We start from the raw sequence: 13,650 nt of genomic DNA on the forward strand, positions 1-13,650 counted from the left end.
GATTCAGAGTGTGCGTGGGGTAAGTCGGGATCAGGGCTGTGTGTGTGAGTCCCAGCTGGTCCCAAGTTGGTCCACTTTGGCTGGGGTGAGTCCAGAGTGGGTGTGGGGCAGATTGGGGCCAGGGTTCTGCATGCAGCTACTGCTGTTGGCAGTGAGGAGGAGCCACAGAGGACATGGGCTCTGGGTTTGGAGAGCTGTTGTGTGGGAGGGGTGCAAACTGGCTTGCAACAGCTTCCTAAAACTGCCTATGTGGCCCACAGGACCAAATAATATCCCACCCTGGCTTAGCATCAGTTAGGAACCCAAGAGTGTTTTCAGAATTGGGTTGTCCAGTATTAGGTATGTAATTCTGACAGAAGGAGACAGTGCCATGGCGGTGAACTCCTCCGAGTGCTTTCCACTGTCTTGCCTGGATTCTTCTAGCTCTTCTTCATCTCTGAGCTGATCTCACCTCAGCACTGGGGCTTGCTGGTGGCAGGAGTAGCAGCAGGCCAGACTGAGAGAGTCTGCAGAGCACACTGTGTTGTGTGCACACGGGCCTGCTGACTGCATACCTTCAGCACTGGAAGATTTTTGCTGTTCAGGCGTTTCTACATAGGTGTTTCTAATAGGAAAACAAACCTAGATCATTTGAATATGTGTAGACAGCCAATGTGTGCTGTTTTGTAATATGTGCACACTTTATCTATACATTTCGGATCTCTTTTCTAACAAAAGATATTCATATTTTTACAAACACTCTGAGCCTGCCAGTCTGGCTGTATATTAGAATCAAATTAGTTCAGCAGACTTCCATGACCTCTCTAAACTTAGTGGCCCAGCTTCTTAATCATCCTCAGCAAACTGGTCAGTGATCCTAGAATTCTTTTAGCTGAAATATGATAACTGAATTATTTATATTATCTTGTTCTCAGTTTCCCAAAACAAATTAATAATATTTTCCAGTATGCTAGTGTTTATAAAAAATCATAAGATACTGCACTCTCAGTGTGATATTTAGTGATTATAAACATTAGAAGTAATATACATATTAATTTTACATATCATGAACATGACATGCTAGACTATACAACTATATAATGTTCATAGAATAGAGTTAAAACAACATAATACTATATGCAGTACTTGGCAAGATACTTTCTTAATAGAGATCATTTATTCCGTGCTGAAAGTATTTACAGGTTCTTTTATCTAAATGCCAAGTTCAGAGAATTATGATATTTTAAAAGTATACATAAAGGTTCTAGTTTAATTTTTGGCTGGAAATTATTCTGTTTGTATTTGTGTCCTAAAGACATCATCTTGCAACAAATATGATTTTATTGGCTGTTGGCCCAACTTATTAGCAGCAAAACATTATCTACAGTCTAAGCAGAGGAATAAAGGTACTGGCATTCATGCAGAAGAGATGAAACATAAAAATAGAGGCATGACTGAAAAAGCCCTTTCAGACTAAGGCATTTAATATGAAATATGGTTTGATCCTGTTCCTTGTGATAAAATTGATAAGAATTAAGTATCTACTGATATATCTACTAATACTACATGAAAATAGTCCTGTTCTAAAATCTGTCAACAGACCTTGACTTAGTAATAAGTTGTCCAAGTTGATAGCTTTGTAACATCGTTGTATACACAAATTGCAGGAATCTACTTTATAACCTCCTATTTCTATAGTTTTTATTTGTTGTTTTTTTCAAAAACAAAACAATGAATGGTAAGTTTTCTTTGAACCTCAAATTGCTATAGTGGATGATTTAGGGACAAGCATTGCTTATTTAAAGAAATCAGACCTTAAGCAGCAGTTCTTAACCTTTTTAAATTCACCTCTTGTTAGACTTAAGACGCACCTGAAAATTACCAGCCCTTAATTTTCACTGTTATTTATTTTTGCTATGGAAAAAGAGAAATTCTGTTGCAAAGAACTCAGAAAGATTACAGCAGGTCAAAATTTTAACACTATAGTTTCCTATTGGAAATCTTTTTTTTATCTTGTGACTCGTGTCTGGGCTTCTGCATGAATTTACATGTTTGTTGAGCCTGACAGGCTGTGCTAAGAATGCTTCTGCTGTCGCCTTGAATTTGCAACCACTGTACTGTCAACTGTGTCCGTGCCTTAACAACTATGCCACCCAGCCCCCTTTACACACCTAACAGTGCTGATATTGTGTGGCACCCTGCTATGCCTTTGAAAGGATCGCATTGTTGCACAAAGGTGGTTTGTTTTCCTGGAGGCAACGTAGAGATCACAGACACACAGACATCAGTCGGCACAAAAGGATGTATTTGTTTGTAAACAAAGGTTAGAGAGTGGAGCTTTGAAGCTCAAATCACCTCTGGCAAACTAATTGCGTTTGCAAGAGAAATTTATCTTCTTTCTCCTGGGCACGTGTGCAGACACAGGAATTCTTGCAGCCTACTTTTGTTTCATACAAACATACATGTAGTTACATCATTACATACATCGCATGTATATTATAATTAGTTATTTGAGTATGCAGGGCGGAGAGGTAAATATGCAACAGCTCATTAAGCATGCTCAATGCTACAAGAGTTCAAAAGTTTATACCCTAAGGCCATGCAGTTAAATTCCAGTTTTTGTAATTAGCATGAGAAAGTCTAAGGAGGATAGGGGAGAGGAGCCTTGGACAGTATTTCTTTTTTATTAGGAGCAAGATGCAAGCTGTGCATTTCTAACAGCATGGCGCTCCTGAGTACCATGGCACCCTGGCTGAGAATCACTGGACTAATGTATCATTAAAGTGAGTTTCTTTTTTCAAGTCATGCATTTGATTGTGTGCCTCGATAAAGTAATATTTTGCATAAAGGTGACAACTTACCTGAAAATGTACATGTAGCCCTCTTAATTCTTGATATGTGATACTGGCAAATATACATATGGAACATAGAGGTGGTTACTGCAAAAAGGGCTCTTTTTTATAATATAGAGAAAAGAAGGTCCCAACTACCGTGGGACTAAAGTTTCCACTGCAGGTTTTGTCGTCGTTCTTGTTCGCAAGAATCAATCAGTTAACTCTGTTGACCGTATCAGATTCCAATTTGGGCAATTACATTTTGCCTACTTAAAATTGTCTTTAAATCATTCACCTGCTAAACAGCGTGTTGAATAAACAGTTACTGTACTGTAGTTCTGAGGCTGCTGTGTTTTTAGTAGATGATATAATTCATTTCATTATGATGTTTTAGCATATGTATATGTTACACTGTTTTAATATAACTCATACTATATTATGGGTATATTTTTGGTTATAACACACATTAATAGTTCTTGCACATCAGCACAGAAAATGCTACCTTTACTTTTACTTTTAAAACATAGAAACAATGCCAGGTTCCCAGTCTACTTAGACTTGAAGAAAAAAATAAAAACATAATTTGCAGTGATGAGAGAGACAAATAAACCCTGCCAGAGGATATCCACCATCATTTCAACTCTTTAATTTCAGTAAGGTCAAAACATCTGATAACAGGAAGATATTAATCGCATGAATTTTGGCGTATGCAATTTAGTAAATATGTGATAGTGATGTTTGCTTGAAGTTTGGTTATTCTTGTTGAAATGGTATGTTTTGGATATTAACAAGTAAGTTATTTCTTCTCTCACATTTTTGTGGCATTTGATTTTTAATATTTTATTGTATTTTTGTGATGTGTGCATTATGTCCAAGACTCAGAACGCTTTCTCTGTGATTGCTACTGTAGAATGAATGCTTGAAAGAATACATTCAGGCTGAAGCAAGTGTACGAGTCTCAAATTACTTCTATTACCATACCATCTAAGTAGGCAGAATAATTCACATACTGATAGTTTAGTTATTATGAAGAATTAGAAAAAGACAATGCAAATTACTATTGCAATAAACAATGTAGTTGACAGAGTAGTTGCACCAATCTAATTCGTAATCTAAACTCTGCCCTCTGTGTCAAAATGGAAATACCGCTCATAATATATTGTGCAATCCGGCATAACAAGGATTGCTCTGTTTTTCATATGTGTGTACTTTGATTAGCAGTTTCCAATGGGGTTTTGTCACCATGTAATATTTTCTTTATGTACATAGATATATCTTTTATCTTTTACGGGCAGATTCTTATCTGCCATGCACAGTGATTCCATAGAGCCTACGCAGGACGAACTAACTTTCTGGTTACACCTACTGGTTTAAGAAGCAATCAGTGATTCAGTATGAATGTCCAATTTGAACAAAATAAAAAAAGATACCCCGAAAAAGCAGATGCCAAAACTTACTGCTCACTTGTGAAGTTCTAATTTGACAGAGCCAGCTCTTAATAAAAACTGACAGCTTTCCTAATGTGATTCTTTTCAGAATCTGCTTTGATGCAGTTGTTTATCAGAATGTGTAAAGCGCCATCTGGTGACTCCTACTTCTATTACACCACTGTGATTAATGGAGCAGATAAACCCTCCCAGTTACTGCTTTGTGCTCTGTGCTCCATCTTCTGGAGACATTTGAGCCATTACCCAGGAGGGCGCGTCCAAATGTGCAGGAACATGTACTTTCCCAGGGAGAAATAGCAGCGGCACATTTTGTGCTGCTGCTGCTTGTCCCTGGGGAACACTCATGCCATGTGTGCTCTGGAGCCAGCACAATTGCGGGCCTCAGTAGCCTTACCTGGGTGGGTCATGGAGGCCTTAATGAGCTGCAGCGCTCCTGCAGCAGAGAGCCGGGCCAGCAGCCAGATCATGGCTCTAGCCTTCCAGGTTCCTTTTTTGGGTGAAACACGCTGCTGCCACATGCACCACCATGGGCTTTTTAGTGTGGGTTTTTTGGACCACAGGATTTCCAGGTGTAGTACTGCAAAGCATCAGTGCAGGATACAGTTGCATATACGGCATGTAGTGCCGAAGATGGGTCTGTGGCACCACATACTGCACATCCGTGCCCATCTGGACACGGCTCAAGAGCCCAGTTCAGTTCAGCCCATGCATCTCCATTAGAGAAGTGCTCACAACACACTTACCCAGTGGCCTGCTTGGTCTCTGGAACAGAGTGCCACTTACTCAGGTGTTTCCAAGGGCCCTGCTACACACTCAATTTAGGCTGGATAAATTCCAGCTATGGGAGGAGATGGAGGTTATACATTTTCAAGCACTTTCAAGCTGGTTGGCTCTTTTTATAGCTGAACACTCATTTTTATTGCGCAATTCACTGGTTAATGGTGCAACTGTTACATTGCATGTGTGGCTGGTATCAACTGACTGAGCGAGTCATCTGCACAATGCATGTAACGCGTAGCCAGGGTCTTTACCACATGCCTGGCAGGAGCAGGCTGTCAGGGGAGGTTGCCCTACATTGGGGCAGCTTGCATAGCTTGACCCAAACCCTACAGCTGAGAAGCCTTGCCCAGTGCGCCCCCTGCCTAACCACCCCGTTAGTCTCTACAATGCAGTGTTGCCAGGTCTTAAATATTAAATTATCATATTGGAAGCTCAAAAGTATCGTATATGATGCAAACTACTGTACGCTGAAGAAAATACAAATATGTATGCAAATAACTATGCAAATCAACCTTATCTACTTTATGCAGGTGACCTTCGCCATAGTTAGGGGATACGTTCTCGTATTCCCCATGAATGGCAAAATCCGTGAATAAGGCACTGTGTTCATGAACGCAGCACCCCCGGTGGCTGGGGGGACAGGGGGCACAGCTCTAGTGGCAAAGGTGGGAACCCAGCGGCAGCAAGTGCAGAGCTCCAAAGGAGCTCCTCTAAGTGCATAAAGTGTATTTAAAATGTGGGCTTGGCATTCGCGAGTATTTGAAACTGCAAATGCTGAACCGGCAAATAAAGAGGGTTTCCTGTATTGCTCATTATAACTCGCCAATGAGCGATTGAGAATTGGGTCATGAAAGTTGAAATATTGCTTTATTTTGAGGCACGCAGTCGTAAGGAAGTGCTGAATGGCAATCGATGCATGGGTGCGTGGTGCTAACATTGTAATGGGAGTAAAATAGGTGAACTGGTAAAGTGCGGTCTGTGAAGTGAACCACAATGGTCATTTGATGGGTTGTTAGAGGTACAGTGTGTGTCTGTGTGCGTGTGTACATATACACATACACCTACATACAGGCAGCACCTGCTTAGCAGTCTTAACTGGTTCCCGAAATCCAAGTGTTAAGTGGAATGGCGTTAAGCAAAACCAATTTTCTGATAAGAATTAATGTATATAAATATAATTCATTAGTGGCTCCCCACTACTAGTATATAAATCACTCAGTTTGGACATCTAATTCAAACATCTAGATGGACGAGATGAGCTCCTGAAGTCCCTTCCAACCCTAATTTTCTATGATCTGATTCAAGCATTCTAATCCAAAGCCAAATCCAATGGTCTACAGACCTCATTCTGGCATTTGCCTGCTTCAGTTTGCTTCAGGACATCCAATATAAGCTCCAGCATTAAGCTTTTATGCTGCTTTTTCTCAGCACTTGCAGTTGGAGTCAGTTGAACGTTTCTGACTCACGATGATTGATTCCAAAGGTCAAAATTAATAGCTAAATGCAAGGCACACAAGTTTTTGATGAACCAAGATGGCAATACAAGCAAATTGGTGCTAAATTGCAGATGGCTGCATGCCGCCACTGCGCTGTGGCCCTAATGCACAATCCCTGCGACCAGCTGTACGATGCCCGTGAGTGTTACAGCAAAACTCGCTGAGTGCTAAGTGGAATTGGGTATCAAGGTAAAATGAGCATTACAGCAAAACAGCGCTAACTGAAACAGCATTAAGTGGGGCTGTGTGTATACATACATGTATACGCGTGTGTGTGTGTCTATTTATTTCTATAGACAGGTTTCCCTTTCTTTATGCTGTACATGCGTTCCTGGAAAACGGTGCATAACTCGAATTCGCATAAAGGGAACCCACTTTATAATGTAACAAATAGAGGTAAGTTCCAAGACCTCGACTGTACTGACCCCCAGACCTATTTCTACCACTTTTACAAGACAATTTTGGTACTCACCGACAGCAGACAGCACACACAAGCACAGGGCACTACCATAATGGGGACGGCAACTACAGAAACGTGTTGCAGACAAGGAGCAAGGAGCACAGATCTGCACAGGAGACTACATTTTGGTGCATTCACTAGCCCAGTGCACCGCACAAAGCAACTGACTGCAGGCTTCCACCACACCAATTGCAGAAGACCTGAATTTACCTCGCCTATAACTAATTTGTGGCATAAAAAGGGTCATCCATAAGAGCAAATTCACACATACAGAACTCGCATAAAGTGAGGGAAACCTGTATTTATAGAAATGTATATTAGAAAAAGAAAACAGGCAAACCAAAAGTGGGTTAAGACTCTCTGAGAGTGACTTGGGTTTTTCATATGCCACATCAATTAGCTGCCTTCAAAATGATGGCCCATTTTGGACACTTTATTATTAACGATGCACCATGCAAGGGTTGAGATGATCCTACAAGTGCCGTCCTCATGCACCCGGCAACGCAGCACCAGCCCACCCCAGCCCTGCCCCGCTAGCCATGAGGTGCGGATCGGCCTCCCTGCAGCGCCCCGTAAGAGCCGCGCGGCCTGCGGGTGAGTGTAGCACAGCACAGGGAGCGCTCCCCCTGGCGGTGGGCGCGCGCGGCGACCGGGCGCAGGCGTTCGGCGCGGGCAGCCCGGGCCCTGGCAGCGGCGGCGGGGTCCTGGCGCGGCTGGCGGCGGGGCCGGGCCGGGCGGAGCGGCGGGGCCGGGTGCGGGGCGGAAGATGGCGGACGTGCTGAGCGTGCTGCGGCAGTACAACACGCAGAAGAAGGAGATCGTGGTGAAGGGCGACGAGGTGATCTTCGGCGAGTTCTCCTGGCCCAAGAACGTCAAGACCAACTATGTCATCTGGGGGTGAGTGCGCCCCCTTCCCCTCCCCCTCCCCCTCCCCCTCCCCGGGTCGGGGGAGTCTGGACCATGTGTCGCGGGGACGCCAGACCGGGCCGCGATCCCCTGGCCCCACCCCCGGGGGCTTCCGGCGCCTCCTGTTGCTCGGCGCTGCCGTTCCGCGCGGGGGTACTGCCCCGGGCCCGGTTGGGGGCGGGAGGGCCGTGCTCCGCGGCGCTGGGGGCTCCGGTCCTCGCCGGCCGCTGTCACCAGGCTGGCTTTGGGCGATCGGGCTAACTCGGCCTCTTTGTTCGCCGCCGAGAGATGCCTGCCTCGCTCCCAGCATCGATCCGGCCCGCGGGTGGGCGCCGACCCCAGCTCTCTGCCACACCTCCTCCTCCTCCTTCTCCCTGCTTCTGGGCGGTGGGGTCTGGCCCTGCCCGGGCTGGGAGCAGGGAAGTAAACAATGCCTGGAGCCGGCTGGAAACTGGAGCCCGGAGTGTGGCTTGGGGTGTGCGCTTCCCCGGGGCCGCCTTGGACCTTTGACGGTAGCGGTTAAAAGCCCAAAGGTGTTTTGGTGTATTTCTCTCTTCCTGAAAGAGTCACTGCCCCCCCATTACACACATGTACTTCTCAGTAGCCGCTCATGGAAGTGCTCTTTAAATGCTAGTAAAAGGTAACGCCTTCCCTCTAGAGAGGGCTGCAAAACTTGCAGCTGCAGGTGAAAGGGGTATATGACTTTTGCCCAAGACCCTCTGCAGGGCTGGGGGAAGAGGAGGGGAGCTGACGTTTCACCTGGGGTCTGGGGCATTATTTAAAACCTTCTGAATCGGAATGGGAACGTTGAATTTGTCCGTGTCAGATCTGATCGTTGATTCATTGTTCTAAACCGGAACGTCTGGGAGGCAAAAAATAACTGATGGTGTGGGGCTAGTTCTAGGGCAGTGGTTCTCAACGTCTTTGTTTGTGCCAGGACCCGTTTGTAAACATTAATGGCCAGCCCTGACCTAGTGCCCCTCACACTCTTGACATGCTGCCTCCAGCCCTGGGAGAGAGAGAGAGAGTGTGTGTGTGTGGGGGGGGGGGGGGTAGCCCTGTGCAGGCCCAAACTCTGCCAGCTTGCGAGGGAAAAACCACAGTTTTTTCTCACATTTTCCTTCTTTAGGAGAGAATCCATTTTTAAAGTTCATTTGCAACCCCCTCATATGTTCTTGCAACCCCCTTTTGGGTTGGGATCTACAGGTTGAACAACCCTGTTCTAGGTTGCTTCTGGTAATTTGGAGATAGATTTGTGGATTTCTTTTTGACCAGTGCAACTAACCAGCTTATAAACCATTAATTTGTTACGGTTCTTCAAGGATTTCTCAAAGACATTAAAGAGTCTTTGAGCACATCCTGGTGCTGCAAGGAAAGGCCTTCTACAATCTGCAGACAGGAGAAGTGTGTGCAGAAATATGAAATGGTTTTGTGCTGTCAGCATGAGCAGTTGTGCAGACTGTTCTGGTGTTTGCTGTTCTGAACCTTCCCAAGCAGCAACAAGTAAGTTGCTGTTAGGTTTTGCTGCTGCTATTCAGAGCCATGCAGGGAGCAGAGAAACTTGCCTGTCAGTTGAGCTCTGCTCTTGCATAGGCAAGTTTTTAAGCAGTGGTTGAGGCAGGCTCAGGAGTGCCTTGGGTGTGAGGGAAGGGAGAAACAAGATCTGGGTGGGTGAAAGGAAAGTGTTGTTCAGCAGCCAACGTGTTTAGGAAGAAGAGCTGATCCAAAAGAAGTAGCTGTGAGTGGGGCCCAAGAACAGCACAGTGAGAATCCTGCCATCCTCTTTCTCCTAATGCTGTGTGCATGTTGGCTGTTTACTCAGCTTCCTTGGTGGTTGTTCTTTCTTTTCTTTTTAGCCTGATTATGTGTGTTCAGTAAATCTTTCAAATTTTGATCTGCGGTGCATTCACATAGCTGCTCAATTTACTGGTGGCTATGGGGAGCAGGATTACTGGCTTTTAGAAAAATTGGTACTTGGATTCCAATTTTTTTTATACATTTGGGTTCTGTCCAGTGGTGTACACGCAAGTAATTGGTTGTGTATAATAAATTGAGATGACACCATCTTTGGACCAGTGTTCAGACTTGGTGTCCTCAGCTCTTAATAGATGAGTGGGTGTGTCAAGTGAGTGTGATTTCAGTCCTGCATTTAGTAAAGTGTCATTACTTGATACTTTAATTTTTAGTAGGTTTTTTTTATTATGATCTGGATAATAAAAGTAGTAGCGAAGGGATGATCCTCCGAATCTTTAGAAGTAGTGTCTCTAGAACTAAGTTTAGGTAAGTTAAAGGGCAGTAGGAGAAGTTGTTGCTTCTTTGGATCTGTTTCCGGGATAGAGGGCATCTGCTTCCAGGCCTGGGAGGTTCAGAGTGTTCTTTAAGCATTATGTTTACTTATAAGCCAACTGCATTGTTTATCTCAAATGGATATACTGTATTTACCTCTCTCATTTATGGCTTGATTATTATGTTTTGTTTTTGACATATATAGGGTTTTTGGTGGGGGGGAAGGGGGGTTGCTGGTGTGGAGGTATGTCAGTCTTTTGTTTGCTGGTTGTTCTCCCTGATGTCTCAGAACCTGAGATGGAGTTCAGGTGGAGGTAGATTTGTCTCTTGCAGTCCCTATGCCCCTTCTCTTCAGTAAGCTGTAGGGTTAAAAGGATGAACAGTTGATTGCTGTTGCAGTAGCTTGACACACACAAAACAAATGTCTATTATATTAGACAACTGGAGCTAACTTTCTCTTCAGGGTAACAGGTTGCACATACTACTACTTTTTCTTTTGAGGGCACATGTGAAAGCTGATGCCTTTGGAAGAGAAGACATCACTGGTGGAATAATAAACTCTTGGCCCTCATAGAGTGAGGGTAAATGGATGAAGTGGAAATATAGCCCAGTTTTAAAAACAAACCAATCCACCAAACAGGAACTTTGGCTGTATGTTATGCAAATACTTTTTTAAACTGTTAATCTGGAATTATATGGATACTAAGGAGAAAATGTAAAATGAACAGCACTAGACCTGTAAAGGTCTACATTCAAGCTTTATATGTTCTGGAACAACTGGCTATATTAGAAACACTAAAATAGGATGCTCATACCTTGTGATGCTTTTCATATTCACTTGTTCGCAGCAAGTTTAGATCTCAGCATGCAAGGAAAGGGAGAAAAATCCTCATCTTAGTCTTGGGGTATACTAGAGGTGCACCAATATATTGAACTGATATAAAGAAAATTGGGTGTATTGATAAATGTCCATACGTGCGTGCAGCTACAGTGCAGTACGCAGGCAGTGAGGAGCACAGTCTGGTAGCTTGGAGAGCTGTGTGTAGCTGGTAAGTCCATTGTGGTGAAAGGGGAGGGAAGAAGTTTGGGTGGGGGGGACAGATCAACGTCCCCCTGTGGTGAGGGAGGGAATGGGGCTGGGGCAGGTGCTGGCAGGGTGGGGTGCAGGATGAAGCCATGGGTTGTCCAAGGGGTGCGGGGGGGCTTGTGCCCCCAGATCTGTGCAGGGCTGTATGAGTGGGCTGCAGCTGTGGGCTGGAGATGGCGCTGCACTGGGCTGTTCTTGGCTGGGGCTGGGGCAGACCTGGCTCAGCCTCAGCCTCAGTCTCCACTCATACTGGGAAGAGCCAGGCCTGCACCGGGGGGGTGGTGGCAGCATTGGGAGGAGAGCCAAATGGGCATGGGGGCTATGGCAAAATTTAGGGTGGCTGCAGCCCCCTGTAGCCCCCTCCCTGCACTGCTGCTGCCTGCCCCAAGCCCAGCCCCCACTGAGAAGAGCCCAGCTTATCCCCAGCCCACAGCTGCAGCCTGCCTGTCCTGTTCCATGCAGATCCAGATGCATGTGGGCACCCTACCCCCCATGCCCTCCTGGTGTGTGTGCAATGGTAGGAGCTGTCCCCCCGCCCCCAGTGAACCCTGGATAAGCTGCAGCTCTGTCCTGCACTCTGTCCAATTGGACAGTATCTGCCCCTGCCCCACTCTCTCCCTCAATGTGGGGGGAATTGATTTGCCCCCTCCATACCACTTCTCTCCCCCCTCCCCTTCCATCACCACAGACTTGCCTGGACACAGCTGTATCAGAAATAGGATCGATATTGGCCGATGTGCCTCCATAAAAATAGGCTATTAGTATTGGCCCCCAAAATTTCTATCGGTCTTCCCTAGGGGATACTCATTTGTATGGCCTAAAATGGTTTATTGATTAGATTATTAATGAGCATCTAGGTTGGGGCAGGCAATTATTTTCAGTGGAGGGCCGGTTTTGGCAGGCTGTCGAGAGCCGCATGGGTAGCCCCGCCCCTTGACAGGTGCCCAGCCTCTGGTCACCAACTTGGGACCAACATCCCAATATCTTGGGACCAATATCCCAGGGCCAGCACTGGTGGGGCCCAGGGCAGGGCACAGGCTGGCAGGAGTCTGGAGCTGAGCTGGGCTGCACCAGCAAAGAAGGGAGAGCTGGCCCAGCTCCATAGAGCCCCTGCCAGCTGGGACCCTGCGGTCCTGTCACCCTGCTCTTGGGCCCACTGGCACTGGCTTGGGGATACTGGTGTAGGCCCTGTGCTTCCACTGGTTCCCTGCCCGCTCGCACCCAGTGCTCCCCAGCAGCCCATAATTCAGGTAAGTGGGGGCGGGGGGAACCATGGGCAGGGAAGGAGTGTGGGGACAAACAGTCCCTCCCTGCCCCACACCCGGTGCCCAATGCTGCAGCTGCTCGCAGCCTGCTTGGGGCTGCCTGTGTCTGCTCCAGACAGCCCCACATGGGCTGCGAGTGCCTGCAGCGCAAGGTACCAACTATGGGGAGGGGCCACTCCCCACCTGCCCCCCCACTCAGCTTTTCCCTGGGCTACTTCCCTGCATGGAGAAAAGCAGCCCCTTACCTGCCCCATGGCCATCACTCCCTGCTGCAGGTGCTTGCAGCCCACATGGGGCTGTCCAGAGCGGGCAAAGCCCCAGGCAGGCTGCGAGTGGCTGCAGCACGGGGTGCCAGGCATGGGGCAGGGAGCAACTGCTTTCTCCCCGCCCCTGCACTCAGCACCACCTTGTAACACGGTTACAAGCTGGTGCAGAGCGTCGGGCAGGCGAGGGGCCACTTTTCCCCAGGCCAAGCACCAGCTTCTTCCCTGCTGGCAAACAGGGAGTTGGGGCTGTGCTCAGGTTCTGAGGTGTCAGGGAGAACAACCAGCAAACAAAACTGACACACCTCCACACCAGCAAACCCCCCCACCCCTTATATATGTCAAAAATATAATAATCAAGCTATAAATGAGAGGAGTAAATGCAGTATATCCATCTGAGATAATGCATTTGGCTTATAAGTAAACATAATGCTTAAAGAACACTCTGAATCTCCCAGGCCTGGAAGCAGAAACTCTCTATCCAGGAAACAGATCCAAGAAGCAACAACTTCTCCTACTGCCCACGCTTCTTGCCACCGGCGCAGCCATGTGCTCCCAGCATAGAAACCCTGGCTGGGGCTTCTGGCAGGGGAGCGGGGCCAGGTGGCCCTGCTATTGTTGGAGCCCGCTGGGCTTCCCATGGGTCCAGCTGCCTTTTGTTCCTATCTTTTTTGATGGGAACCAAAGGCAGAGAAATATTAATTTTCTACACTTTTTTTTTAGGGGCCTCGTGGGCCGGGTAGAATGGTCTTGTGGGCCAAGTGTGGCCCGCGGACCGTATTTGCACACCCCTGATCTAGGCGAATTGTAAGACCTAGAGTCAATGTACACCTTAGAGGGGCTGAT

At 46.6% G+C, this 13,650-nt stretch overlaps 1 protein-coding gene across 1 annotated transcript in view; it reads left to right on the forward strand.

The window, feature by feature from the left end:
* The first annotated feature begins 7,543 nt into the window (after window positions 1-7,543).
* CDC73 (cell division cycle 73) overlaps window positions 7,544-13,650 on the forward strand; it is a 160,597-nt gene continuing 154,490 nt past the window's right edge. The window contains exon 1 of the mRNA XM_090048497.1: window positions 7,544-7,894. Coding sequence (XP_089904623.1) covers window positions 7,764-7,894 — 131 coding nt within the window. The 5' untranslated portion in view covers window positions 7,544-7,763. The remainder of the gene's footprint in view (window positions 7,895-13,650) is intronic.

The sequence above is a fragment of the Crocodylus siamensis genome, chromosome 5 (assembly GCF_052110815.1).
Source record: "Crocodylus siamensis isolate JL-2025a chromosome 5, ASM5211081v1, whole genome shotgun sequence".
Taxonomy (NCBI): Eukaryota; Metazoa; Chordata; order Crocodylia; family Crocodylidae; genus Crocodylus; species Crocodylus siamensis.